We start from the raw sequence: 26672 nt of genomic DNA on the forward strand, positions 1-26672 counted from the left end.
GCCATTCCTATTGCTGTTTCCCAGTTGAGGAAACCAAGGCCTTCAAAGGTTAAGTCACTTGCCTGGAACCACACAGCTAGGCAATGGCTTAGCTGGGGTTCCTGCCCACTCAAGAGCCTGTTTTTCTCCAGGACGCCCTCTTGACTGAACGAAGGGCCATGACCAGCTGGGAGAGGGGCTCCAGGAAACAGGGAGGTGGGTGGGCCAGAGGCCTCTCTGTGCCACCCCCTCTTCAGGACCCACAAGACCCTTCCCCAGAGGCCCAGCGGTGACTGCTGCTCTGGAGGCCACCAGCAGAGGGGGCAGGGGGTCCCAGCCCCAACCTGACAACAAAGAGGCTGGAGAGCTGTTGCTCTTTGGGCCCTGACCTGGCTCAGCTGCCTCCATGCTCGCCCAGGGCTCAGCAGCCCCCATCCAGCCCGACGCCCACTTAGACTACTGCAGGGGAAAGAGACGGGCCCACTGCAGACACACGCACGAGGCCACTGCCCACCCACAGTCTTCCTTTGCCTTGTTAGTTCATGTTCCTGAGACTAGACAGGCCTGTCACCTGGGCCACCGCTGGCCCATATGGGAGAGGATGCGCACACCAGGGTACAAGGCTTGGCACTAGCCGAGGGCCCCTCAGCGGCATGTCCTTGTGTAGGGCCAAAGCTGCACGGCCATACTTGGTGGCCCTAACCAGTACACCAACCAGTCTGGCTCTCAATACCGCCCCTCCCCCGCCCCGCCCAATATCCCAGTCCTCAGTCCCACCTGGGTGACCTGCTCTGGGGAGTTGGAGCCTAGGAGTCGCTGCCACGATGTCAGAATCACATACAATCATGCTGGCACACCACCCCCTCGCCCTTGGAATCTGTCTGGGGGCACAGATCTGCTCTAAGGCTTGTGAACATGGATGGGGCCTCCCTGGAGCCTCCAGATGACAGGACCAAAACGTTTTCCTGCCTGGATGCTGCAGATGGCGTTTGGAAAGAAGGCGATAAGGAGCTTTGGTTTGTAAGCAACAGCCCATCCTGGGGCCAGGGGATGCAATCCAGCCCAACTCTCCCTTCAATTCCCCCAGCTCCTGCGAGGAGTCAGCCAACTCCCTAGCCCAGTTTCCCACCCTGAGACCCCCAGATCTGCCAGAGTGGTGAGTTGGAAGGAAGAAAAAGAGGGAGGAAGGGGCTGGGATGCTGATCCAGGCAGGGGGGAGGTGTCTGCACAGCTGCAGGCAGCCCCCTACCCCCAGTCTGTGAATGGGCACATTACCCCCTCCCGCCCGCCTGCCACCGCTCCTGAAACAGTTGGTCCTAATGAACGCAAAGCAGGCAGGGCAGCTGTGTGCATTATCCATATGCATGGGGAGGTGTATATTTATCCTCACGTCCCACCCCACCCTGCAGCTGCTACCATCCCCTATGCCAGAAGGGTGAGTGGGCACAGCACCCAGGCTGCTCCCAGCCCTGGGCCTCCTCCCCTTCCACCCTCCCCCCACAGCCCACGCCCACAGCTTTCACTTGACCCATTTTGGAGGCAGAAGTTTGTGTGTGTGTTTGAGAGAGAAAGAGAGAGTGCACACTTCATTTCCCCCACTGGTGCTTTTGATTTCCTCTGAAGTATCTTGATTGCGGACGTACAATGGCATCTTGCTGCCAGTGCTCCCTCAGCAGCTTCTGCCTCTGAGCCGCCGCCTCCCCAGGGCTGGCGTTTTCTGCTGACTCTGGGGCCCATGGCTGGCTGGCAGGGAAGGAGAAGGCCCGGTCTGGGCTTCCAGCCCTTGACCTGAGCTGCAGGACCTGCCAGTCCTTCCCGGTCCCCAGGCTGGAGCCAGCCTGCCCCCTGCCCCCTACCTCCCCCTGACTTGGACCTGCTGCTGCCTCCTCGCTCGCCACCTTGTCCCCTCACCCACTTGGTTCTGAAACGCAGTTCTCCCACTCAGATGCCTTCAGAGGCCCTGCTGCTATGGGGGACTCAAGGCCAAACTGTTTATCCTGTCATTCAAGGCCCCTCTGATCTGACCCCAAACCTTCTTATAGACCTGTCAATCATGGACTCTCACACTTACCCTGAGCTTCAGATGAGCTATCCTTCCTGTCCCTCAACCTCACCCCAAAATTTTATTTCTCTACCTTCTCCCTGGGGTGTCTCCCTCCTCTTTTGTGCTTTCCTTAGCCCCTTTTCAGGTCATGATTCAAATTCTGTCCCCCCAGGAAGATGGCCTGATACCTTCTAGCCCACAGGGCTCCCTATGAAACTTTCCAGAGCCCTGGCAGCCGAGGCATTTGGCATTCATTCATTCATTGTTCATTCACTCATTTACTCAGCAAATATCTCTTGGGCAGAGACAAAGCACTTACAATGTCTATGTCGTGGCCCTGTTTCCTCACGCCTTTCTGACCTCATCACTCACTGCTCTGCCCCTTACTCACTCTTTCCATCCACACTCACCCTCTTGCTGTTCCTGAAACAAGCATCATCTGCCCCAGGCAACACGTGTTCCCTCTTCCTGGAACAGTCCTGCTCCACAGAGCCCCAGACTTTGCCTCCTCTATTCTGGAGTCTCTGCTCAATGTCACCTGCCCTGACCACTTCCCTATATAAAAACTGCCATGCCTTCTCTCTTCTGCTGACACGCCCTATTCCCCCCCCCCCCCCCCCCCCGCGCGCATTTACCCCTTTACCCCACCCCCACCCCCACACCTTGCTTTACTTTCCTTCACAGTACTTATCGCCAGCTCACATTTATTGGTTTATTGTTGTCATCTGTCTCTTCCTCACTAAATTATCAGCTCCAAGAAGGCAGAGTTTGTTTTGTTCACCAAAATATCCCCAATTTTGGAACAGTGCCCAGCATTAGAAGAACCTCAATAAATACCTGCTGAGTGAATGACTGAGTGAATGAATGAAGCAGGTACTGTGCTAGGCTCCGGAAAATCACAGATGACTAATATTTCATGTCCTCCAGGGACACACAGGCTAGTCGGACATGTAAGCTATGCAGCTTGTAACCAGTTAGTTAAAATACCAAGTAAGAACGTTAAGTGCATGGGAGTGGGACCGGCTCAAAGGAACATAAACACTGTGATAGCTATCGATGCCTGAAAATGGGCCGTGCCAGCATAGGTCTGGCAGTCTACATGGGTCATTTCGTTACTCCTCACTCTGGAGAGGGTGGAGAGAGGTACACGGGGAGGCAGGACTCTAAGTCTAGCAGACAATCAGGCAGAGGGATCAGAAGAGCCACAGGGGCCTGTAACCACATGGGCTGCTGGAGGACTGACTAAGCATGCGCTTTTGATGGGTGGAGCCCAGGGAGCTGCAGCGGGTAGAGATGGCAGCTGGTGTGGCTGGAGAGTCCCTGTTGGTGAGGCCTTGAGCTGCCCGTTTGCATCTATGCTCCCTCCCTCCTCAGTGTCCTGCAACATGGAGAGTGCCTGATGACAACACCCAGTTTACAACCAGGCAGCCAGTGCCTCCATGTCAGGTGACTCACTGGTCTACCATTTCCCCAGGTAGACCAGAAGTCCATACCACCCTTCACGCACAATTCTTGGAAGCCTGCTCCTTCATTTTGCTCCTTACCTGCAGTTTTGAGATGTTGCCTGTGCCATCTCTAACCCGCGCCCCGCCCCCATCCTACAAGCTGTTAAAAACTAGCACACACCACTTCACACATCACCCTCTTCTTGCCTGAATATAAATAATAAAAAAAATAAGTTATGGCATTGAGCAGATGAGTTCTCCCTCAAGAAATATCCAATTATTAAAGATCTAGTGCAAGGGTAAATACATGTCTCAGTTCAGAGGAATAAGCCACAAAGCATTTTTTAAACACTGGTCGCCTGTGGACGACACATTCAGACTCCCCAGGGCAGAACTCCAGGTACATCCCTGGCATCTGTGATGCAGGGACAGGGGATTTTAGGGAAGAAGCCCTGGGCTCTTGAAGGCTTCCCTCACTCAGGGCATGATTCCCATACACCTCGGGGGACAGGGTGGAGGCCACAGCTCTACCCACAAGATTTCTATTTGTAATCTGTCAAAGCTTTCACTGGAGAAAGAGCGTCCAGAGGTTGTAAGTTCTCTGTCCCTGGAGGAGTTAAAGCACGGGGTGAAGACAACCTCCCCTGGAGGGGAAGAAACCCTTTGGGGTGCAGGTGGAAAGAGGGGGGTGCTGGGGAAAGAAAGAGAGAAGCCGAAGGAAGACGCTGATGTTCCTAAGGCCAGCCTCCTGCTGGCCCAGGTGTCCAACCTCTCGCCATGAGCCTTCTGCCCCACACTCAGATCTGCTTCCCATCCCCTCAGCCTGAGTCTGGGTCCGATCCAAGGGTGCCCTCAAAGTCATTCCTTGCCCCTTTAACTCACAGAAAAAGGACTCAGAGGGTTCTAGAACCAGTACCAGGATCCCAGTTTCTAGAGACCACTGTTTCTAAGCACCTCCAAGTAAGGGTTTTCCAAAATCATACAGGGAGACCCTCGCTTTAGAAGAGGGGCTACCATGTGGTGAGGTCTGTCCAGGGACACCCAGGAGTCATTTGCCACTTCCCTGCACCCCACAGCCCCAGTCAGCCTAACAGTCCCCCTTTCTCCGTAGGCCTAGAGCTGGGGTGAGTAAGAACATGACCCAGACCACCCCCACCCCCACCCCCGGAATTTGCCAGCCGAGAAGGTGGGGCAGGGAATCCCCCAGGCAGCCAGGTCTGATCCTGAAAGTGTTCATCGGATCTTCCCCACCCTCGGAGGGGAGAACATGATGGTGTCTGGGGAAAGGGCACGGTGACAGCCGTAGGAGCTGAGTGGGTGGGTGCGAACAGGGCGTGGAGGAACCCAGAAGTGAGGTTAGAGCGCAGGGGCTCGGCTTAAGGAGAGGGGCCCGGAGCCCTGACTCAGCGGCTTCCCCGCCCGCCGCCGCCCCAGGGGGGCTTTGAAGCCGGGAGGGGCTTTGATCCGGGTCGGCCCGGCGCTCAGCTGGCCCGGCCAGATGCGCTGGGGGAGGGGCGGAGGAGCGACCCGCCCCAGGCCTCGCCCTCCCCGGCCCCCTGCACCGCGCCCTGGGCACGGAGACTGCTTCCGGCTGTTGCAGGGGGCACCCGAGTGCCCCCCCCCCCCACCTTGCAGCTGTTTCCCAGCTGCCCAGCCCCACCCCAAAGACAGCTGGGAGAGAGGCTGGGCGGGGAGCGGGGTGCAGCTGCTCGGCTCCGGGCTGGGACGGGGGAGGGCAGCGACATGAAAGAGCTGGGGCCGGCGGGTGGCTGGCTCAGGAAACCCCCGGTGGTCGCCCGCCCCCCCCCCCCCCCGCCCTCGTACATCTGGGCCACAGGAGCTGCGGCCCCCTCCCACCCACCCCCCTCGTCGGTGGGGTGGGGTAGACACGCTCCCAACACCCAGCCCTTCCCGGAAAGGCTCCTCTCTGGGGGAGGCGGGAGGGCACCGTCGGGGTGTGAAAGTCGTTAGCAGAGTGAGGCACAGGGTGCGCCTGTGGGTGCAAGAGGTGCCTGAGCGTGCACACCGGTGCTGGCCGCGGAACCCCCCCCCCCCCCCCCCCCACACACACACACCTTCTCCAGCAGGCCGGCGTCCTGGGGCACGTCCAGCTCTTTCAGGGCCTCCTCTGCCCCTGACCGTTTTTGGGAAGTGGGTGACAGCTGCTCCTACAAAGCCAGGGACAGCTGGGTGGTTGGGGACAGCTGGATGGGGTCAGCGGCTCCCTGCTTCCCTGGCTGCCCAGGCCCCCAGGCTGTACTCCAGGCGGCTGGCTGTTCTGCCTGCAGCCTGAGTGGGTAATTGTCTGGGCTAGGCTTTCAGAGCTGGGACAGGTGTGGGGGCTCAAGCCCATCCCACTGCCACCTGAGTCTCCTATATCCCAATCTGACGGATGCACCTGGAGACAGGATCCCTCCCATCCGCTGAAACAAACTAGGGCCAAGTGGGAAAGAAATTGGGCAGCTTTCTGCTCTTGGCTTCCAACTCTTGGCACAGAAGATGCCCCAGGGTTCCTGACAACTAGAGAAAGGGACAGTGAGACAGGAACAGATGTGAGTGGGGCTAGACCTCTATCTGTCCACCACCACCTGCCCCCAGGCATCCTTCCACCCTGGGCAGGAGGGGGCTGTGCTCCAGCCATCTGCCCCCTCTCTTTAGCCCTAAGCAGGTGCAGGGAAGAGAAGGGGCAGGCCAGCTGTTGTCATCCTGCTCCTGGCTCTCTGTCCAAGTAGAAAGGGGGAGCAATGAAACAGGGGTCCACCCACCCCAGAGTCATTTTCTACTCCCACAGGACAGGACAGAGGTACTTAGCAGGACCAAGACTGGTTTGGCCTGGCCAGCCCAACTGGCCTGACCATGTCCTCCAATCTGGGTCTCTTTTTTTCTAAGGGGGTGACTAGAGGTCTGTGAGGCTTGGACCCCTGGCACAGGACTTCTACATGGCTTGCTCTAAGCTTCCGGGGCAGGCAGTGCTCAGGCCCTGATTCTACCCCAGAAGCTTCTATATGGAAGGGGACAGGCTGCTTTACAACATAAGCAGATCCATGCAGTATGAGGCAACAAACCAGAGATCCTTTCTAGAGGTCAGCTCCCCTGCAAAGGAGAAGGGCCTTTGGTGTGCCCCATCCCCTCCTTCCACCCCAGGGGTCCCTCATGGCTGCACTCCTGAAACCCCAGGATCTGTCAGAATTCCTGGGATCTCAGTCATTCCAACCGAATCTAAGTGGGGATCTAAGATTCAGCCCTTCAATACGCTCCCGACATGCTAGAGCAGCGGTTCTCAACCTGTGGGTCGCGACCCCTTTGGGGGTCGAACGACCCTTTCACAGGGGTCGCCTAAATACATCCTGCGTATCAGATATTTACATTATGATTCCTAACAGTAGCAACATTAGTTATGAAGTAGCAACGAAAATAATTTTATGGTTGAGGGTCACCACAACATGAGGAACTGTATTAAAGGGTTGCAGCATTAGGAAGGTTGAGAACCACTGTGCTAGAGGCTTAGAGAAGCCCTGCCAAGGGGGATAGAGGCAGGATGTACTTTTCGTGTTGCTACCCTACTTCCATGCCTCCCAGAGCCAAAGGTTTTCCTGCCCGCTCTTCTTCCATCCTCAGGGGCAGAGCCCAGGTCACCAAAGGAGGCATGGGGCTGAGTGACTGCACCCTCCCAATAGGGGCAAGGCCCAGTTAGACTAAATTCCAAGATAGGGTCTTGCTCTGCTTATGCAGTGCCCAGCACTTAGCATGTGCTCAATAAATATTTGTGGACTAAAGGAGGTAAACTTTGCAAGACTCATAGGAAGTTTTCTTCCTTTGTCTGTCCTAGCTAAGAGCATGTTAGCAGGACCTCAAAGATGCCAGGGCCTATAAAGCAGAGAACTGGGCATCGGAGACCCTCAGCCAATATTTCCCACATGAACTCAGGGCTGAGTAGATGCAATCCGTGCCTTTCGGGTTGACATTCACAGGCTGGAACAAGCTAGAGCCAGCAGAGAATCAAGGCAAGGAGGGCAGGGGCTTCCATTCCTAGAGGGCCCCTCCCCACCCAAGGCCTGAAGACCCCAGGCCTGAGGAGCTGGGTAAGAGGCGAGGCAGGGAGTGGGACTGCGCCATTGTTTATTAGAAGTCGGATTCGGTGTGTGCTCTAGACAGATTACAGAATACCTGCGCCTTGAGAACAGGAAGTCCACGATTCATACAAAGTGCTCACTACAGGAAGTTGCTGTGTCAAAATCCAGGCAAGGACCCAACTCAGGGCGACCCCTCTTCCCCCGCTGACCTCAACAAGGGCTGTGCTATGGTTTTTTATTTAATTATTTTTTATTTCTCTTTATTATTATTAATATTATTATTATTTGCTTTTGCTGTGGTCACTATTATTGGCAAAGTTCCTTCTTTTCTTTCCTGGACATGGGGTTCCTGTCTGTAAGATTCCACTCTGAGGCTGAAGGTGCCAAAAGCTGCTTGAGAAGTGGCCTTTGAACTCCGTCTGGGAGGATGGTGAGAAGAAGCAGGAGAAATCAATTCTTGGTTTAAAAAAAAAATTAAAAAACAAAAGCCCCACAATCTACAGGTCATTTCTTACTCAGTCAGTGATCAAACTGCCCAAAAGAAAAACAAGAGAAGCAGGCCAGTGGGCACTGGTCCTTCCTCCCAGGGCTGGGTGAGGAGGGTTGCCCCACCCCTCAAGGCTTTAGGGAAAGCTGAGGCTCCTTCCAGCCACAGGGGTGAGGAGGAGAAGGTGTGGAAGAAGAAAGGAGAGACAGAGAGAGAGCTCAGCGCCTTGAGGTAGACGCTTTCCCAACTCCAGGGCCACCTGCGGCCCCAGCGCAGCCCAGCTCCCACTGTCACTCCACGTCCAGAGATTCATAATAAAAAAAAATCAAAAACAAAGCCCAAAACAAAATCCAAAAGGACAAGACTTAGGGGAAAGAAGGAAGGGAGGGAGGACAGGAAGGGAGAAGGACAGGTCTCTGGATGCATAATTCCCGAGCCACTGGGGGCTAGGGGGGAAGATTCCCCAGCGCCCCACCGCCCACGTGGCGTTAGCTCGTCACGTAGTGTTTGGTGGATGGCTGCCCATACACCCTGTAGAAATCCTGGTGGCCAGGCTGCTGGGAGGCGTCGAGCCAGTCTCTGACGGCCAGGCCAGGAAGGGACTGGGGGACGGAGGGTGCAGGTGGGAGCGGGTGTGAGTATTCCTGCGAGGGCACTGTCCAGGGAAAATGGCCGGAGCGGGGGTAGGGCTGGTGGCCGCCATGGTTGGCCACGGAAGAACAGTAACAGTTGTCCACGGAACAGACGAGAATCTTGCGGCCGCCATACTGGGGGAGCATGGGCTGCTGGGCGGCGGAGCCATTGGGATACTGCGATGGGGGGAACACAGGACTTGAGTGCACTGGTTGGGCGCCGCCTGGCAGGGCCACCAAGTGCTGCGTGGAGCTGCAGGGCCCCAGGGGCTGCCCGGACTGGCCCTCGCCGCTGGCTGTGCCCGCTGCCCCATACTGGCTGCCCACAGGGCCTGACGATGTCTCTAGGAAGCTGGCCTCAGGGAAGGCCATCGAGTGCTTGCGCTTTTCCGCCCCAGAGCTGCTCACGCCACAAGGGTACAGGGGGACGCTCTGCAGGAAGGGCACCGGTGTGCTGAAGGGGCCTGTGGAGAGTTTGGGACAAAAGACAATGAAGTTCACATCCTCCTCACCCCTGGGGACCTTTCTCATCTATAGGACCAAGCACACTATGTCAGCATCACCTTGGTTGGTCCTCACCACTCCATTAGCAAGTCGATACTATTACTGTTCCCATTTTACAGTTGGAGAAACAGGCTCAGGGAGGTGATATGGCTTGCCCAAAGTTCCACAGCTAGAAGTGGCAAAGCCAGGACACGAAGGAAGGTCCACCTAATTAGGCCATGCTGCCTCTCAGAGGGAAGGCTCTGGCATACACCCCTGCCCAAAGGGCTCTCTCCCTTCCACCCTCACCTTCTAGCATCTTCCGCAGCTGCTTCTCCTTCTTGGCCACCTCGTTCAGGAAGAGCTTGGAGTTCAGGTGGCCGATCTTAGGAGGAGAAAGGCTGTTGCCCGTGCAGGTCTGGGTCCTGGGGGCAGTGGACGGGGCATCTGCTGTGAGGAGGTATCACCAGTGAGCCCGCCCTACCTCCCCCCGCCGTGGGCCTGACCCTCCCAAGATGTGTTTCCCTGAGAGCCAGGCACCTCCTGCTCACCTGTCCATGAGGATTTTCACAGATTTGGTGTTCTAGGGAGAGAGAAAAGGTTTAGTCAGTGGAAAAGGCAGCACGGGAGAGGGGAAGACAAGAACGGCCCCATCCTCACCCTCCCCAGGCCGGGCAGACCATGGCTACAGTGTGGCCAGGTGGTGGTGGGATGGTGGCGTCTGCTTTTTTAGAAGATAAGAATAGCTAACGTTTATTGAGCACTTACTATGTGACAGACAATACTGCACGTGTTTCTTCTACATCCATCATTTTATCCACACAACTACCCTAGAAGGAAGGTTCGCAGGCACTCAAACCTCTTATTTGAAATCTTTGGGGCCAGATGTGGAATTATTTGGATTTCAGAAGGGAAATATAGTACCTGTACCACATATTATTTATCACCCCCCAGTAGGCACCACAATTCAATACATCAATGTTCCTATAGCAAAATGTTTGAATATGTGTACTAGGTGAGATAAATAAGGACCATACATTGCCAACATCAGTTCAGGTCAATTTTTGCAGTTAAATGAGTTGCCAGAAGTTTTTTCTTTGAGTATGCAGAGATTACTAAAATTTGGAATTGAGGATAAAGGAGATCAGATCTGTAATATCAACCTCATTTGCTAGGTGAGGGAACTGAGGCATAAGGAACATATAGCACTTGCACAAGGTCACAAAGCTAGAAGGACAGGGTGGCTCCAAAGGCCTGTGGGCACACTGGTGGGGGAAACTGATTGGGGAATAAGAATCGCAGACTTGCCCGGCCGGTGTGGCTCTGTGGTTGAGTGTCAACCCATGAATTAAGAAGTCGCTTGTTCGATTCCTGGTCAGGGCACATGCCTGGGTTGCAGACTTGATCCCCAGTGGGGAGTATGCAGGGGGCAAATAATCAATGTTTCTCTCTCTTTATCCCTCTTCCTTCCTCTCTTTTTAAAATCAATTAAAAACAAAACAAAAAAAAACCATGTGTTGTGTTTTTTTTTGAAAAAAAGCAAACATGTTTTTAAAAAAAGAATTGCAGACTCCACTTTAGGAATGCCCCTGGGTCCCACCACCAGTCCTGGGCCCAGCCCACCTTCATGAAGCTGACATCCTCTGTCTTGTCGAAGAGCAGCTGCAGGGAGCCCAGCAGCTTCTTGGCCTCCTGCATGCGTTCCCCAAGGTGCAGCGCCTGCGCTGCGTTCTCGCTGCAGAATTTGGCCTGGGCCTTGTCCAGAACCTCCACTGTCTGCCCCAGGTCCTCATCCAGCAGCTGGTGCAGTTTCTCATACTGCAGCCGCACTTCTTCCTTCAGTTGGCTCACCTTCTCCTGCAGGCACAGGGGGCAAGAGTGGGCAGGCAAGTGAGCACTGGGGACCACTGGCTGCCACTTCTGCCTGTCTGACATCCTGGATGGTAGAGTCTGGGACCCCAAGCCCCCAGACTGCCCAGGGTTCCTCAGGGCAAGGTTTGACCTGCTGGTAGCACAGGGCTCTGTGCCAGCTACCCCTGTAGGGCTCAGCAACTGACAGTTCAGGGAATGGCTGACCAAAGGGTTCTGGCACAGAGCCGACCACACACAGATCCTCACCCAAATAAGGACGAGCCCAAGGCCCGGCACCCAAGCAGCCCCCACCCCAACCATGAACTTGGGCTTAGCTACCTCCACCAGGCGCTTGTCTGACTCGAGTTTGTACAGCTGGTCCTCAATGTCCTGCTCTCGCTCCTCCAGTCGGTCCTGCTGCTTCATCAGCATCTTCTGCAGGGACAGTTGAGGCAGGGGCATCAGAAGGGGCTGCAGCTCCACCCCTTACCAAGGATGGGTGAGCACCAACCTCCCTCTATAGAACAGACTCATCCTGTAGATCCTTTGACCCAGGTGACCTAAAATTTCTGCCATCCAATCTCTCTGGCCCTCGTGCAATCCCAGGGGCCTGGTTGGTGACCTCTGTCTGGCCAGTCTGTCCCCAGGAAAAGAAAGCCTGGGGTAGCTTCTCACACATGAGCTTTCTGAGGGCAGGGGCAGGCCAGTCTTGGTTCTAAGCACCCCGCCCCCACCTCAGATGAACCTTATCATTCCAGTAATGCTATGAGACAAGTACTATTATTATCCTCATTTCAGGGAAGAGGAAACCAGAGAGGTTAAGTAATTTATCCAAAGTACACAGTAAGTGGCAGAGCTGAGATACAAACTCAGGATCTGACAGTAAGGTCTGTTCTTTTTATAAAATCTAATTAATTAATTTTTAAAAGAATAGTTTATTGATTTTGAGAGAGAGAGGAAGGGAGAAGAAACATTGCTGTGAAAGAGTAACATTGATGGGCTGCCTCCTGTATGCTCCCCACAGGGGATCCAGCCCACCACCTAAGCATGTGCCCTGACCAGGAATAGAACCAGGAATCCAGTGCCCAGCTGATGCCCAACCAACCGAGCCACACCAGCCAGGGATATTTTTTTAATGCTCATTCTAGTACATGCTTAGAGAGAAGAAAGGAGATGAAGGGAAGAAGGGAGGGAGGCCATGCTGCCTAATTCAGGGAAGGAGGGAAGGAGAGAGAGAGGAACTGGGGATCAAACCCATATCCCAGGTATGTGCCCTGACCAGGAATCAAAACAGCAAACCCTTTGGTGCACTGGACGACACTCAACCAACTGAGCTACTCCGACAGGCAGTAAGGTCTGTTCTTATCCAAGGCGTGCTGCCTCTCTCTGGGAGCCCTAGCTTAGAGATGAGCACCCTAAGATGCAGAGGGTAAAACAACCTTACACTTGGGAGCAGCAAGCCAGCCACCCCCACCCTTGTTCTTGACCCTGAGAGCCAGGCCTCTGAAGTCCTTGCTAACTGCCTCAGCCCCTCAGTTGGACCCAGGTGGAAAGGAGACACTGGCTCTCCTAAAACCTGAGGCCCGTCTGCTGGAAGGTGCTGGACCAAGCTACTATTTCAGCCCTTCACATCCTATCTCTACAACCCCTATCCTCCCAGCCTTGCCCATCCCAGCTGCTCCACCCATCCTGTCATCCCCCTTACCAGCATACCTCTTCAAATAGGGTCTTGCTCCTACTCAAGAACCCTCAATGACTCCCTCCTTCCAAACATTTTAGCACGGTAATGAAGGCTCTTAAGACCTGATAGTATCCTGCCCCCAACACTCTGTGCACATTTGAACTGTCTACACCCTGTTGATGGTTTTCTGTAGTCCACAGTGCCTCTTCCCTCTCCTTCTCCATCCTTCAAGACCCCACTCCTCTAGGAAACTTCTCATGGCCCCTGCTCAGCGTTTATGCAGATCTCTCCCAGTCCTGGCCATGCAAAGGGGTTGTCACATTCTGCCTGCCCTCTATAGTTCTGCTGTGTAATATGGTGGCCACTAATCACATGTGACTATTTAAATTTAATTAAAAATAAGTGAAATTAAACATCAGTTCTTCAGTTGCACCAGCTTCAGTTTAAGTGCTCAATAGCTGCATGTAGCTACTGGCTAATGTACTGAATATTAAAGAGACAAAACAGCCATCATCCCAGAAAGATCTATAGGATACATTATTCTGTAATTTGTTTCATAAACTGTGGTTTGATCTCCCTACAAAACTCAAGGCATCTTGAAAATAGGGCTTTGCTGCTATCTTTTTTCACCTCCCTTCTGAGCCAGGCCACACAAAGGCCCCAGCACCCTATGGATGCATAATATGTTTACTGAATAAACCCATGGGTTTTACACATAAAATAAGGTTTGCAAAACGAATTGCACAGAGCCTTGCTCACAGTGAGTATATACTCAACAAGGAATGATTCTTTTTCTTCCTCTCTGTGGGCCTCAGAGTGACCCTCAAGTTTGATGCCATGACTCCCACTCCCATCCACACCCAGCTGGCTTCCCAACCTGCCACCAATCCCTTTCTCACTCCCCAACCCATTTTACATGGGAGGAAAGCAAGGCCAGTAAGGAGTTCAGGGACCCCCTTTTGTGTTGGTGGCTAACCAAAACACCAGGACCCTGAGAGGAGGAGGAGGTGGGGGCGAGGCTCTTAGCTAAGCTGGGAAGCCTGGGACAATCTCCCCGAAAAACTTAACCCTTCAATGACCCAGGACAGGACCTCTAAGAACCAGCCCTAGGAGACCTTGCCCTGCCCCCAGCACTTGTCCTTCCAGCAAGCTCCCCACACCAGCCCAACATGCACAGGTATCTGTTGCCGATCTGGGATTCAGCACCTGTTCATAAACACGGCTGGGTGGGGGGCAGGAATAGAGGTAGGTAGTCATGGATCCTCCCCACCTGTGAAACGGCCCACAGTTGTGCGAAGAGGGCAGGCAGCACCTCACAGTATGGCCCAGATACATGCAAACAACTGCACACACACAAGCACACATACTGCTCTGGGGCCCTGCGAATACCTCATGCAGTGTTGTACCAGGTGCACAGGTACTTGCATCCAACCCCCTTCGGGTGAAGGCTGGACTTCCTGAAGGCCCCAGACAATTGAGGGAGGCTTGCCATAAAGGCAAGGTGGTCAGGACACCCTCTTAGGAACATAATGCTTTTTTACCTCCCTGTAGCAACTGGCCCTCAGATTTTTGCCCGCTGGATACCTTGTACCCACACTCAGGAAGACAGCCCCCCACAACCCCCCATGCATCTCAGACTCCAGGCCACTCTTGCCTTCCCAATGCCCTGCATAACTGAAAGCCCAGGTCCCATGCCCCAAGCCCCCATCACCAAGGATTCCCTGCTCAAACTCATCATCATCTGATTAGGGGTGCACCTGGGGCTGAGTCCCAAATGAGGGGTGGGAAAGGGGGACCCCAGGTGGATTCCCAGCCCAGTTTCCCTAAGAGGATAGGAATGGAGCAGTGGGAGGCCCCTCCTTGCACCCCTGAAACCCTTTCTGGGAGTTCATGGCTGACCCCTCAGGGCAGAGCCAAGGGAGGTACCTCCTGTCCAGTCCTGGGGGGACTCAGCCCTTTCTCTCTTCTCGTAGGCTTTTCTCAGAGCCTTTCCTGGCAGCACTTCTACCCTGGGACCCTGCAGCATCTTCTCTTAGCTTCACCTGTCCCAGGTCCTGGTTCCTGCCTGCCCACAGCCCTCTGAGGTGGGAGTCCAGGCCAGGCCCAGTGAAGGCAGTGCCACACTCCCTAGTAGGTGGCTGGGTTTTTCATTTCCCCTCCCCCAGCTCAGAGGCCCTTGGGCTCCTGTCTTTGCTGCAGGGGTAGGGGAGGGAGTCCATGCTGGCCAGCTTACCTTTGCAGGGCGTGCCCTCCTTGGGGCCAGGTGATCTTAATCCTGCCACAGGTAACACCTGGGGGGATGCAGAGGGTTGGGGGACTACTGCCACCTCAGGCACTGGGAAATTGGGGAGACTTGTGCCCCTTTATTACCTCTCATCTCCGTTACACCAAATGCCTGAATCAGGTTGCTGAGAAGCTGGAGGATGGGGAACTGAGGAAGCAAAGCCTGGACCCCTCTCCACTATCACCAGCCTCCTTTCCATCTCAACCTCCAGGGAATTGCTGAGACCTGAGGCCCCATTGCCCACCAGGGAAAAAAGCCACAGCTGAGATCATCCCACCTTGATTCAGAGCAAGGGCTCTCCACGTGGGGTGCAGGGCACTTTATAAACTGCTCCCAGCCCACAGTAAGTCACCTGGGACTGTGGCAGGAGGGAGTGGAAAGGAGCAAAGTGGGGAACCATGGTCTAGACTAGAAGCACTTGAGGGACCAGGCCTCCTCCAGCAGGAGGGACAATATGAGCCCCAGCCCTGCTCCACAGGCCCTGGTCCAGATGGGACCTGCTCACTCCTGTCCCTGTCCCTGAGGGCCTAAGGCCTTCCATGATCTGCTCCTGAATCTGTGAGGGCAAAAGCATCAAGAAGGCTTGAGAGCACTTCATTCCCATTTCTCCAAGGCCCCAGAACATCCTGCTTCTCACACTTGTCACCTAGTGTTCTAGACTCTGGAGCGGGGGCAATCACAAGCCCCTTACATCCCTGCCCTGGGAAAGCCTCATGTCCCTGTAGAGCCTGACTGGCCAGGTCCAACTGGCATTTTTGGTGTCAGACTGGACTGGGCAGACGGGTGAGGCCATGGGGACTCTAGGCTGTATAAAAGTTAATAAATAATAATAAAACCCACAAGTCAACCTTGAAGAGAAGCAAGGTCAGGAGGGAACAGGGCCCCAGGGGCTGGGCCAGAAGCAGGCCTGAGGTTTTCAGACAAAGCCAGAGCTGGGTCCAACAGCCCCGGTAGTGGGAGGGTGGGGGCAGAAAGAGGGAGCTAAGCCACTCAGACCCCTGCCCAGATGACTCTCATGCTGGCTCCAGCTCTGGCTGCAACCCCTGCTCCAGAGCCACCCTATCCTGACCTCCTCCCCAGCTGCCAAACCTACTCCCCACTCTCCCATTTAAGACCTCATCCCAGGAATAGGTCAGCCTCCTCTCCCCCTGGGCCACAGCACTCTCCCCTTGTCTCAGAGCAGCTTCTGCCTGCCATAGATGGCCCCTTTCGTGCCTCAGTTCCTGCCTTGGGCTACCTTGTGCATCCCCAGGCTGGGGCAACCACAGACCCAGAGAGAAGAGGTTACAGGGCAGAAGCCAGGGCAAGAAGAAAGGCAGCACCTGGGAGGCAGGCCCCGGCAGACCCCAGAGAGGGCTTCCCAGCTGCAGAGTCAAATTAGCTTTTGCCATGCAGAGAGCAGCGCTCTGGGGCAGCAGAACAAAGAGGCGAGAGAGAAAGCCCCCCTTTGTCTGGGTTTGAATGCCAGGCCAGCCGGGAAGGAAGGCTTTTCCAGAGCCAGGGATGAGGCTGCCTGTTCAATCCAGGCTGGGGGCCCCAACCAGGCTCACCTTCTTCCTGTGCCCACCCAGACTGCCCACAATACAGCATCGCAGGATCCATCCAGGCTGCTACCTCTGATACTGCCACAAGCAATAAGCTCACCCTAAGGTGAATCCCATCTTCCCCTTCCCTCCCCAATTCCCACCCCACCAGGTGAGAAAAGTCGCACAAGACTCACAACCACCAACCACAGCCTGAGCAGGCAGTCACGCTAGCAGTCATGCTGACAGTCATGCACACACACTCAACTTCACCTCGCAGGTGTGTGGCATGCTTGTTCTCTCTCTCTCTCTCTCTCACACACACACACACACACACACAATCTTTCTGACCCCACATCACACATACATAACTACATAATGAAGTCAGTCACTCATCTCATACCTTCTGAGATACACACACGATACAAAAAATTCGTCACGTGTCAGAGACACAGCCAGCATGCTGGCTACACACACCTGCAGACTGACATGGGTGCACAGCTACCCAGAGTGCAGGAGGCAGAGGAATCAATAGGATGTGCATGATAGGCGCCCGGCTGTGTCAGCAGTATCCTGGGGAGGAGGTATGTGTGTGTGTGTGTGTGTGTGTGTGTGTGTGTGTGTGTGTGTGGTGGGGTGGTGGGGTGGCGGGGTGGGGGCTGCGGCCCTTGGAGCAAGGCCAAACCAGGCCCCGTCTGTGTAAAACTCAGGATGGTCAAGGAAGGGGCACTTATGACTCTCGTGCCTTGAATACACACAGCCTCCCCACCCCAGCTCCCACCCTGCCATAGGAGTACGGTGGGGGAGGAGGCAGCAGTGGGCTGTGCACTGCCTGAGTGGGCTAGACCAGGCCAACCCTCACTCCTACAGCCTACCTGACACAGACACATGGAGTGGAGACCCAGGATCCCACCCAACCCCTCCAGTCAAAGGCAATGTGAGAGCCACTCCAAACCGGACCAAGCAGTGGGATCCCCTCTGTAAAGAACATCTCAACTCTAAACCTCCAAGAAAGCAAGGAACATTTCCAGCCTTGATCTGGAATCCTAGGAATGACACAGACATAACTATGACCTGAAAACACACACACACACACACCTTGCATAGCCCATCACACAAGATAACTAGGGCTTATCTTGAGTCATCTTTCCATGTTGGGGGGGGGGGTTATGAGATAGAGGTGCTCATACCAGTACCATGTTGCTCAGACCCCTAAACCTAGGGGACGGAAGAGGATTTGAACACCAAGGCTGCCAGGCCTGAACCCACCTAATGTCCTAATCTTAGGCCCTTAGGACATATTTAGGGTCTGGATATGCCCCAGAGAGTGGTCTCTGAGGCCCATGCAGGGAGCATCCAGGCCTCAGGGCAATGTGGCCTACACACCGGCTTCCCAAGTGTAGAATGGGCCATGGACTTCACAGGCCTAACTCTGAGATCCCCTGCTAGTCCCCACCACTGAATGGAGGCCCTGTTTGCCTTCCGCTGGGCCCCTGCACCAGGCCACTGGCCCATGCACATGTGAGTGCTTTTGAGTAAGCAAGTAGGGGCCACCAGGGAGAGGTTGATCAGGGTTTTCTATTTCTAGCCAAAAGGGCATTTCAGTAGCCACCCCCTCCCCTCTCCCAGGAGGACAGAAAAAGAAGAACAAGAAGCAGAGCTACATTTGAAGGCATGTGCTAGGTCCCCATGCTTCTGTTCCTATATCCGGGAGAATTCTGTTGCCCTCATCCATGGTACCAGAAGAGGTCCTTTAGCACTGATTCCCAAGGGAAAAGAGGACCAGGAAAAGGCCCCTCCCCGCTGTGTCCCAGAGAGGATGGAGAATGAAATGGGTTCTTCCATTCAGGTTCTCCAAAGCTCCCTCTCCTCCCCCTTGGTGGGACCCCCCCCCCCCCGCCCCCTTCCTCCACATTCAATAAATCCAACTCATACTGAGTGGTGTTGGGCTATTGAAGGGTTTCCAACTCCAGTACCCTGGGGCACCGGAGAGAATCCTGAGGGCCTAGAGTGGGGGAGTTGCAGAGGGATGAATAGGAGGGGGATGAGACTCAGGCTGGGGGGCACAGATGCTGAGCAAATAGAATTGCACATCTGGCCCTGATGAAACCCACTACTTCTGAGTCCCTGCTCACGCTAGGGACAGGAACTAACACACACACACACACACACACACACACACACACACACAGAGGCATGCACGCACGCACGCACCCAGCTGCTGACAAAGTTCAGGGCCTGTTCCCATCCAGTTCCTCCCATGAGCTGGGGATCAGGGACCTGCCGGTGGGAACCTCAGGATGCACTCTGCATGCATGTACCATCCCTCCCACACCCCAGCTACACAACCAGGAGACAGGTGCATTGAGGGCAAAGACACTTGCAAACCCACACATCTAGAGATACCCTCTTACTACCAAGTTAGGTACAATTATGTTTTCTCCCTGACCCAAATGAAAGAACCCCTAGCACAGACACAGCTAAGAGCAAAACCTTGGGAGGGGGCACACATACACTCACCACCCTGGTTGCTGCCTCCTCCCCTGTTCCTTTCAGCCCCTTCCCCTCTTCTCACTTTCCCCTGCCAATCCCAGGACTGAGAGTTGGACAGTCCCTTTCTCCTGCCTCTGCCCTTTCCCAGCCTCCTCTCCCAAGCCCTCCCATCTTTATTAACAGCAGTAGCTTCCCAATACTGAGGAAAACCCGGGCTGTTTGCCCTGGGGCTCATCTGCTTCCCCTAGGCTTCTGCCTTTTCTAACCCTAGTGGGGAGGGAGTGGAAATGGCTCCTCTCGCCACCCCCCACACTTCCTTTAAGAAACCAGAGGCCCTGTACTGGCACAAAAACCCAGAGCTCGCCCATCGGATTGGAAACTAATTATACAGCAAATTTTATTTGTTGTCCCTGCCCTCAGCTTGTGGCAGCCCTCTTGCCTTTTGTTAGTTGTCTGTGTATGTTTTTTAATGGCTAAACACTGACTCATTCTGACTGTCCCTCCAAAGGAAACAGCCCCCGTCTACAACCGTCCCCTGATCACTGCTTCCTCATACCCAAACTCCCCACTGGCCTCAACTAGCCTCCAGGGGCCCCCACCCAGAAACACTCCCAGTCCTACCAAAGCCCAACCTCACCCCAGGCCCCAAGCTTGGGCTCCTGAAATGGCTCATACAGTCGCAGGCCAACCCCCTTCCTCTGGTGTGACTCAACTCTGAAAGCCAGGGGACCAGGGAGGGACTTAGGAGGAGCCCCCCTCCACCGGAGGGGACGGAAGTATTGCCTCAGTCCAGCTCCAAAGCCTGGCCCACAGGCCTGAGGGGGAAGGCGGTTTTGACATTGGCCGCTGCTGCAGGGTGTATACAATGGGAGGGGATGTGGTTCCGTAATCACTCAGCCGGCAGCCCAGGGGAGCCAGCTGCCTGAAACCAGATTGTAAGGCGGCTCAACCTTAAACCCACAGGATTCTTTTTCCGTCTTCCACTTCCCCTCCCCAAATGTGGGAGGGCTGTGATATAGGGCTGGGCTGGGAGCAAAGGGCTCAGGGCGATGAAGGCACATACTTTAAGGTTTGTTCATGCAGGAGCGTTCGACACACAGGCACACACAGGGCTGCGATCCCCACACATGGAGAGTGGGCTCTCCGGAATAATCCGAACAGCCGAGACACTGTCCCGATACTGCTGGCTGTCCAGGCCTCGTCCTCACAGATACGGGAGCGCTGCTCTCCCCCCCGGAAGCTCCCCTCCACCCCCCAATGCGTTTCCAGTAGGGCTTGAAACTAACATGGCTGCTTTTGTTTACTTCCTCATTGGTATGCCAACATCATGGATCATGTCAGCCGCAGCAGCGGCACCAGGACACTCATTACATAAACAGCAGCTGGAGATGCAGAACCTGGGTCACTGCCTTGGTGACTTCCTGCAGGGCCTTACAGAAACCAGGCTGGGGGAGGGGGCTGTGCGGGAAAACGGAAAAGCAGCACCCAAACTCCAACAGCCCCGCACCTCAGCTCCACAAATGACTCACAAGATGGGCTCTCTGAGCACAGGTGCAGAAATGGATTAAGTAGCCATGGGATCCTTCTTCCCAGAACCTGCCCCCAAACTTTCAGAGTATTCGAGTCTGGAAGGGAGCCTCTGGCCTGAGGTCACGGAAGTCAGCCTGCCTGGATGGGTGGTCCCCGGGCGGTGGGGAGTGTGTGTGTGTGTGATACTTGCCCGGATCTCATTCCTCCGGATCTCCACGTCGCACACCGAGTGTCCCTGATGCGCACCGCTGTAGTAGCAGCAATATTGGCACACGGCCACCTGCTCGGCCTCGCAGTGGTAGAGGCGGTAGGCGTTGTGCTGCGGGCAGCTCCAGGCCCGCACGTCGTCCGCCTCCACCAGGAGGTGCCCGCGGGCGGTGGAGGGCTGCTGCAGGTGCGTCTGCACGTGGGACTGGCAGCAGGGCGCCTCGCAGCGCAGGCAGACCTTCTGTGCGGGCAGCGGGGGGCCGCGGCGGCAGAACACGCAGTGCAGCGCCGTGGGCGGCTTCTCCACGTGCAGGGCGTTGAACTTCTCCACGATGTTGGTGAGCTTCAGGTTCTTCTCCAGGCCCGGCTTCTGGTTGTAGGCCTGGTTGCACTCCGGGCAGCGCACCAGGCCGCTGTCCTTGGCCCACGCCTCGCCGATGCATCCCCGGCAGAAGTTGTGTTTGCACGGCAATTGCACCGGCTCCACGAAGACGTGCAGGCAGATGGGACAGATGAGTTCCTCCTCGAAGCAGTTCTTCCAATTCTCCGCCATGGCGGCTGCGGGCAGGGGGGCCCGGGCAGGCCTTCCCAACTCCCCAACCCTGGGGGTCCGGCCGGGACCGCTGCAGGCCCACCGAGCCCGGCGCTCCGGCCCCAGGAGGCCCCGGCAGTCGCTCAGTCACCAGCGCCTTCCGCGCGCCCGCCCGCCCCCCGGAGGGAGCCTAGGTCCTCACGCCGCGCGCGCAGCCGGTGGCGTCTCCTCCTCCCGAGCGCCTAGCAGGAGGCGGCGGACGGCGCCAGGGCCGCGGCCGGGGCACCAGCCCTGCAGGGGAGCGCAGGAGTCCAAATTCCATATAAGAGGCCGCCTCCCCGTCGGCGCGGCTAGGGCAGCCCCGGCCCGCGGCCTGCGCTGGGCCCCGCGGCTGACATTGGGGCGCGCCCCGCGGCGGACGGAGCCCGGGAACCGCACTCTTCCTCCGGCGGCGGCGGCAATGGTGGCTCCCTCCGGCTCCCCTGCGCCGCGCGCCCCTCGCCTCGTCCGGGGTCCGAGGGCCGGGGAAGCAAGTGCGGCCGCGCCGAGGACTACGCGATCCGGGCCGGCGGTCTCGGGGCGGTGGCGCGGGCGCCGCGCGGCTGGCGGTGCGTCCGCGAGTGCGGGCTGCGGGGCGCGGGCGGGCCGACTCCGGGGCGCTGCGTGCGCGGCGGGGCAGTCATTCAGATGAAATTCCAGTCCCCGGCCAGAGACACCGGCCCGCCTCCGCCGGCCCCCTCCCTTCACAAATAGAAGCGGAAGGGGGAGGGCGCGGAGGGGAAAAAAAAGCCAACCAGCGCGGGAGGGCGGGGAGCCCGGCGGCGCTCCGGCCTGACCTCCGCGCCGCCACTTCTGCGCTCCTCCGGCCCGGCGCCCGCGCCCCCGCCGCGGGGAGACCCGCGCTCCGGGCCGCGCTGGGCGGGCGCTCGCGCCGCCGGGGAGAACCGGGCTGGGTCCAACTAGAAAGGAATTTTCCCAACTGCTAGCGAGCGGGAGGCGCGCGCCCGGCCTCCCTCCCCTCCCCCGCCACCCTCCCCCTCCGCCGCCCCAGCCTCACCCCGCCCCCCCCAACACTTTCTTTTCTTCTCGGCCTCCGCTCGGGTCCGGGAGGCTCCGGACTGCGGGGCGGCCGGAGCCTGCGCGCGGCGGCGGGGCCGGGCCGCCTCCCTCAGCGCCCAGCCATCTTGGGCTCCTGCGGCCGCGGCCCAGGCGGAGCGGCGGCCGGGGTCCGAGCGCGCTCACTCGAGGGTCCGGCAGCGTCCTCTCCCTCTCTCTCCCTCTCTCTCTCTCTCTCTCTCTCTCTCTCTCTCTCTCTCTCTCTCTCTCTCGAGCTGGCGGCCTCTCTCAAATTAGGAGAGAAGGGAGAAAATGCCAAGTCCCGATTTCTCTCCACCTCTGCTCCACCCACCCGGTCCTTTCCAGAAAATAAAAAAAGATTAGAATTGGAAGAACTCGGCAGAAAGGCGAACGGCGCCCCCCCTCCTCGCCCCCCGGCTGCTGCCCTGGCGACGCGTCCGGGGCGGGCCCGCGCCAGTCGCTCAGTCGGTGGGTCCGTTTGTCTGCCCGCAGCTTCTCAACTGCGGGGAGGGCACCGGGCAGGGTCTCCGCAACGGCTGTCGCCTCGGAGCTTTATCCTCAGATCAAAAAAAAAAAAAAAAAAAAGGATCTAAAACCCCGACACTCGCATCACAGCCACCTTCAGCCATCTTGCGCGTATTATTATTTTAGGAATAATCTGTTTAATAAAAATAGCTGTCTCTGGCCCCCTCCCCCGCATCCCGGGCTCCCCGCCCCCTTTTAATCATCGTCTCAATAATAAAATGATCCGCGGGCCGGGCCGTCCGCGGCGGCCCTTTCCTGCCTCGGCCCGCTCGGGCTCCGGCTCTCCGTCCCCCGGGAGGGAAGGGGGCGCGGTGGGGGGACTCGCCGCTGGGGCTCGGGAAGGGGTGCGTCCCTGCTGCCCGCCAGTTGGCCTCCGCCTCCGCGGGGAGGGAAGGGCGCCCTGGCTGCCACCGCGCTGTGGCGAGGAGGGCGGGCGGGCGGGCGGAGGAGGGGCCCCAGCTCGCGGGACCGGCTGGAGGGGCGCCCAGGGGTCCCGGCTCTTCCCACGACGGCCCGGCCTGGGAGTCCGCCGGCCGGCGTGGGGCGGGGGGTACAATAGGCTCCCCGAGCCGCAGAGTGCAGGGGGCTGCGGGGAGCCGGACTCCGGAGCCGGGCGGAGAGGCGGAGGGTGGTGTTTCTACGGCACCGCCGGTCCCGCTACTCGGGAAGGGGCGGGGAGACGGGGAGGGGAGGCGAGGAGAAAGCGGCGGCGTGACCGCGGCGCCTTTAATCAGCACCCGCGGGCTCGGCCCACCCGGCGCAGGAGAAATAAATGGACAGGGGAGGGTGGGGCGGGGCGGGGCGGGGCGTTTTGTCCGGAAGTGCTGGTACAGCTGCGGAGGCACCGCCCCGCCCCTTTTCCCTGTCTGGAGTTGGAGGCCGTTTCGGAGGACGCTCCAGCTATAGGGCCCCAAGCGGAGGCCCCGCCCCTTCAAGGCGGGGCAAACCAGAGCTCCTCACGTGACTTGTACTAACTTGGGTTCATTAAACATTGGATGGGAGGAGCCTTCCGCGCTTCTTAAAAGGGCGATGGTGACCAGCTCTTCCTGGGCTTCGTCCCGCGTCGCTCTTTTTGCCTGAGAGGGAAAGGAGGGTTGCTAGCTCAGCTCTCTGATGCAATGAGCAGGTAATTGCAAAGGTTCACTGTGGGACAATTTTCCTATGTCCTCATCACTTTAATCCCCACTTCTGACACTTAAAACTACTAAGCAAGATTGAATATTAATATTAATAATTTATATTAATAAAGAAACGGAGGCTTGCTCTAACCGGTTTGGCTCAGTGGATAGAGCGTCGGCCTGCGGACTGAAGGGTCCCAGGTTTGATTCCGGTCAAGGGCATGTACCTTGATTGCGGGCACATCCCCAGTGGGAGGTGTGCAGGAGGCAGCTGATCGATGCTTCTCTCTCATCGATATTTCTAACTCTCTATCCCTCTTCCTTCCTCTCCGTAAAAAAATCACTAATAATATATTTTAAAAAAGAAACGGAGTCTTAAAGAACTGAAGTAATCTACCATAGGTTGATCAGTCAACAAACATTTAACAAAAGACTTTATGTGCCAGGCATTTTTCTAGGACCTGGGGATTCCTCAGAGAACATATACAAAAAAATATATTTTTTATTAAATATGTAGGATAATTTCTGTGATAGGGGCTCACACACGACTCTCAAAAAAAGTGGCATTTGAACTGAAAAATGCATGTTTAGGAGTCAAGCAAGTGATAACCTACCTGGGGAAAGAGTGCTTTAGTCAGAGGAAAAACAAATGCAAAAGCAATAGATTAGGCATGTTCTCGGGCAGAATGAAAGCTGTGTGGTGAGGGAGAAGACAGGTAGGGGCTAGAACACACAGGGCCTTCCTTGTAAGTCATGGTAAGCACTTTGAAATTGAAGCTGGTTGTGAGATGCTCTCAGATTTGGGATATATTTTGGAAGTAGAGCTAATAGGACTAGATAAGGGTTAGATATGGGATGGAGAGGAATCAACATATAATACTAATGGAGTAGGAATGGGATCAAGATGTGCTTATCACTGTGCATATATATTTTTATGTGATATATATGTTTATATGTGTGTGTGTATATTATCCCAAAAATGTTTAAATTATTCCTTGGATTCCTAGGATTTGGGCCTCAACAAGAGGCTGAATGGTGGTGCCATTTACTGAGAAGAGAATGAAAGAGGGGTAGGTAGGTTTGGGTGGGGAGCTTTTTAGTAGTTGTCTAAGTTGATTCAGGTATCCCAGTAGAAATGCTGAGGAAGCGATGTTACATACAGACTCAGGGGGGAGGTTTGTGCTAGAGATTATTATGGATTTCAGAGTCATCAGCTATTACATTCTAAACGGTAGGACAAGTTCAAATCCAGTTCAGTATGACCCGTGGGTGCTGATTCTTTCACAAAACCAGAAAGCCTATCTGCTCCAGAATCTCTCTCTCCTTATTCCTGATGTGAGGGTTAATGTGGGCCCTTCAATAAGAGAGTCTGTGTCTTTAGCACTTGGCATCCCCTCACCAGCTGAACAGACGAAAAATGAATGCATGCATGTCTCAGTGAACAAAAAAGGAGAAAATGGTTTGCAAGCCCTAGTTCTTAATTCTAGATGGCGCACAGAAATAACAAGGCCTAGCGTTGGCCGGGTGGCTCAGTTGGTTGGAGCATTGTCCTGACGCGCCAGGGTTGTAGGCTGGTTCTCCAGCTTGTGCAGGAATCAACCAGTGGGTGAATGGATAGGTGGAACACCAAATCGATGTTTCTCTCTCAAATCAACAAATAAAAATAATTTAAAACAGTAACACAAGGTCTAGCTTGGAGCAGAGGGTCCTTTTGTGGCCTCTTCAATGATGACCTCCATTATTATTTGTTTAGATAATAAATCTAAAGGGATTCCTCTCATTTCTCACCTTTCTAGACAAGTCACCTTTGATGACTTGTAAGACATCATACTCTTCTGGTTTAATTTTTTTAACCACAGTCTTCTCTAATTTCCATCTCATAAATGCCGTTGGTCTTCAGAATCCTGCCCTCCATTTTCTTCTCTTACTAATCTGTACCTGCTTCCTGGGGCATCTCATTTATTCCTATGGCTTTATTACTGTTTATATATGGATGACTCCCCAGGCAATATCTCCGGCCCAGATCATCAGCCTCCTGGTTGCAGATCCATTTAGTCAACTATGCTCTCCATTCAGATGTCCCACAGGCACCTTGAATTCAATGTATTGGAAATGAAACTTCATCCTTTTCACATTCCAGCCTGTTTCCCCTTCCACTGTGATCCCCATTCCAGCCACTGAGTTACCAACCTAAGGATTAGGGGGACAACCTTGACATCTCCCTCTCATCTCTCTTATCCAGTCAATCAGTCTTCAGGTCCTATAGATCCTACTCTTAAATATCTCTCTGATAATTTACTTGTACACCGGTTACTCACTTAACATCTTTGCTTGGAGGTACAACAAACATCCCAAACTCAACTAATTTAGTTGTCCAAAAACTATACTAATGTCTGCTCCCCCTAAACCTCTTCCCGCTGCAGTCTTCTGCTTCTCGGCAAACATCTGATAGCCAACCTTTCAGCAAATGTTGACTACTTCTTAATATCTCTATTACTTTATTGTAATCTGTGGCCTGGATTATTTCAGTAGGTCCTAACTAGTTTCTCTGTTTTTGCCCTTACTTCCTGGAGTCAATCTCAACAGAGAAGCCAGAGTAATTGTTTAAAAATATAAGTCAGATTATGTCAATTTTATGCTCAAAATCTTCCAATGGCTTCGCACTTCAACCAGAATAAAAATCAAACTTTTATAATTACCTGCAAGTC

At 55.4% G+C, this 26672-nt stretch overlaps 1 protein-coding gene across 1 annotated transcript; it reads right to left on the minus strand.

Moving 5' to 3' along the window:
• Window positions 1–7570: 7570 nt before the first annotated feature.
• TRIM8 (tripartite motif containing 8) lies at window positions 7571–22253 on the minus strand. Its single transcript, XM_070432390.1, has 6 exons — window positions 20696–22253; window positions 11334–11429; window positions 10767–11000; window positions 9695–9726; window positions 9453–9568; window positions 7571–9124 (listed from the first exon to the last, which is right to left on the minus strand). Exons 1-6 carry the CDS (start codon window positions 21263–21265, stop codon window positions 8517–8519), a joined length of 1656 nt encoding a protein of 551 aa, XP_070288491.1. The 5' UTR covers window positions 21266–22253; the 3' UTR covers window positions 7571–8516.
• Window positions 22254–26672: the final 4419 nt, after the last annotated feature.

The sequence above is a fragment of the Myotis yumanensis genome, unplaced genomic scaffold (genome assembly GCF_028538775.1).
Source record: "Myotis yumanensis isolate MYYU_CA2020_CCGP unplaced genomic scaffold, mMyoYum1.0.hap1 SCAF_13, whole genome shotgun sequence".
NCBI classification, from domain to species: Eukaryota; Metazoa; Chordata; class Mammalia; order Chiroptera; family Vespertilionidae; genus Myotis; species Myotis yumanensis.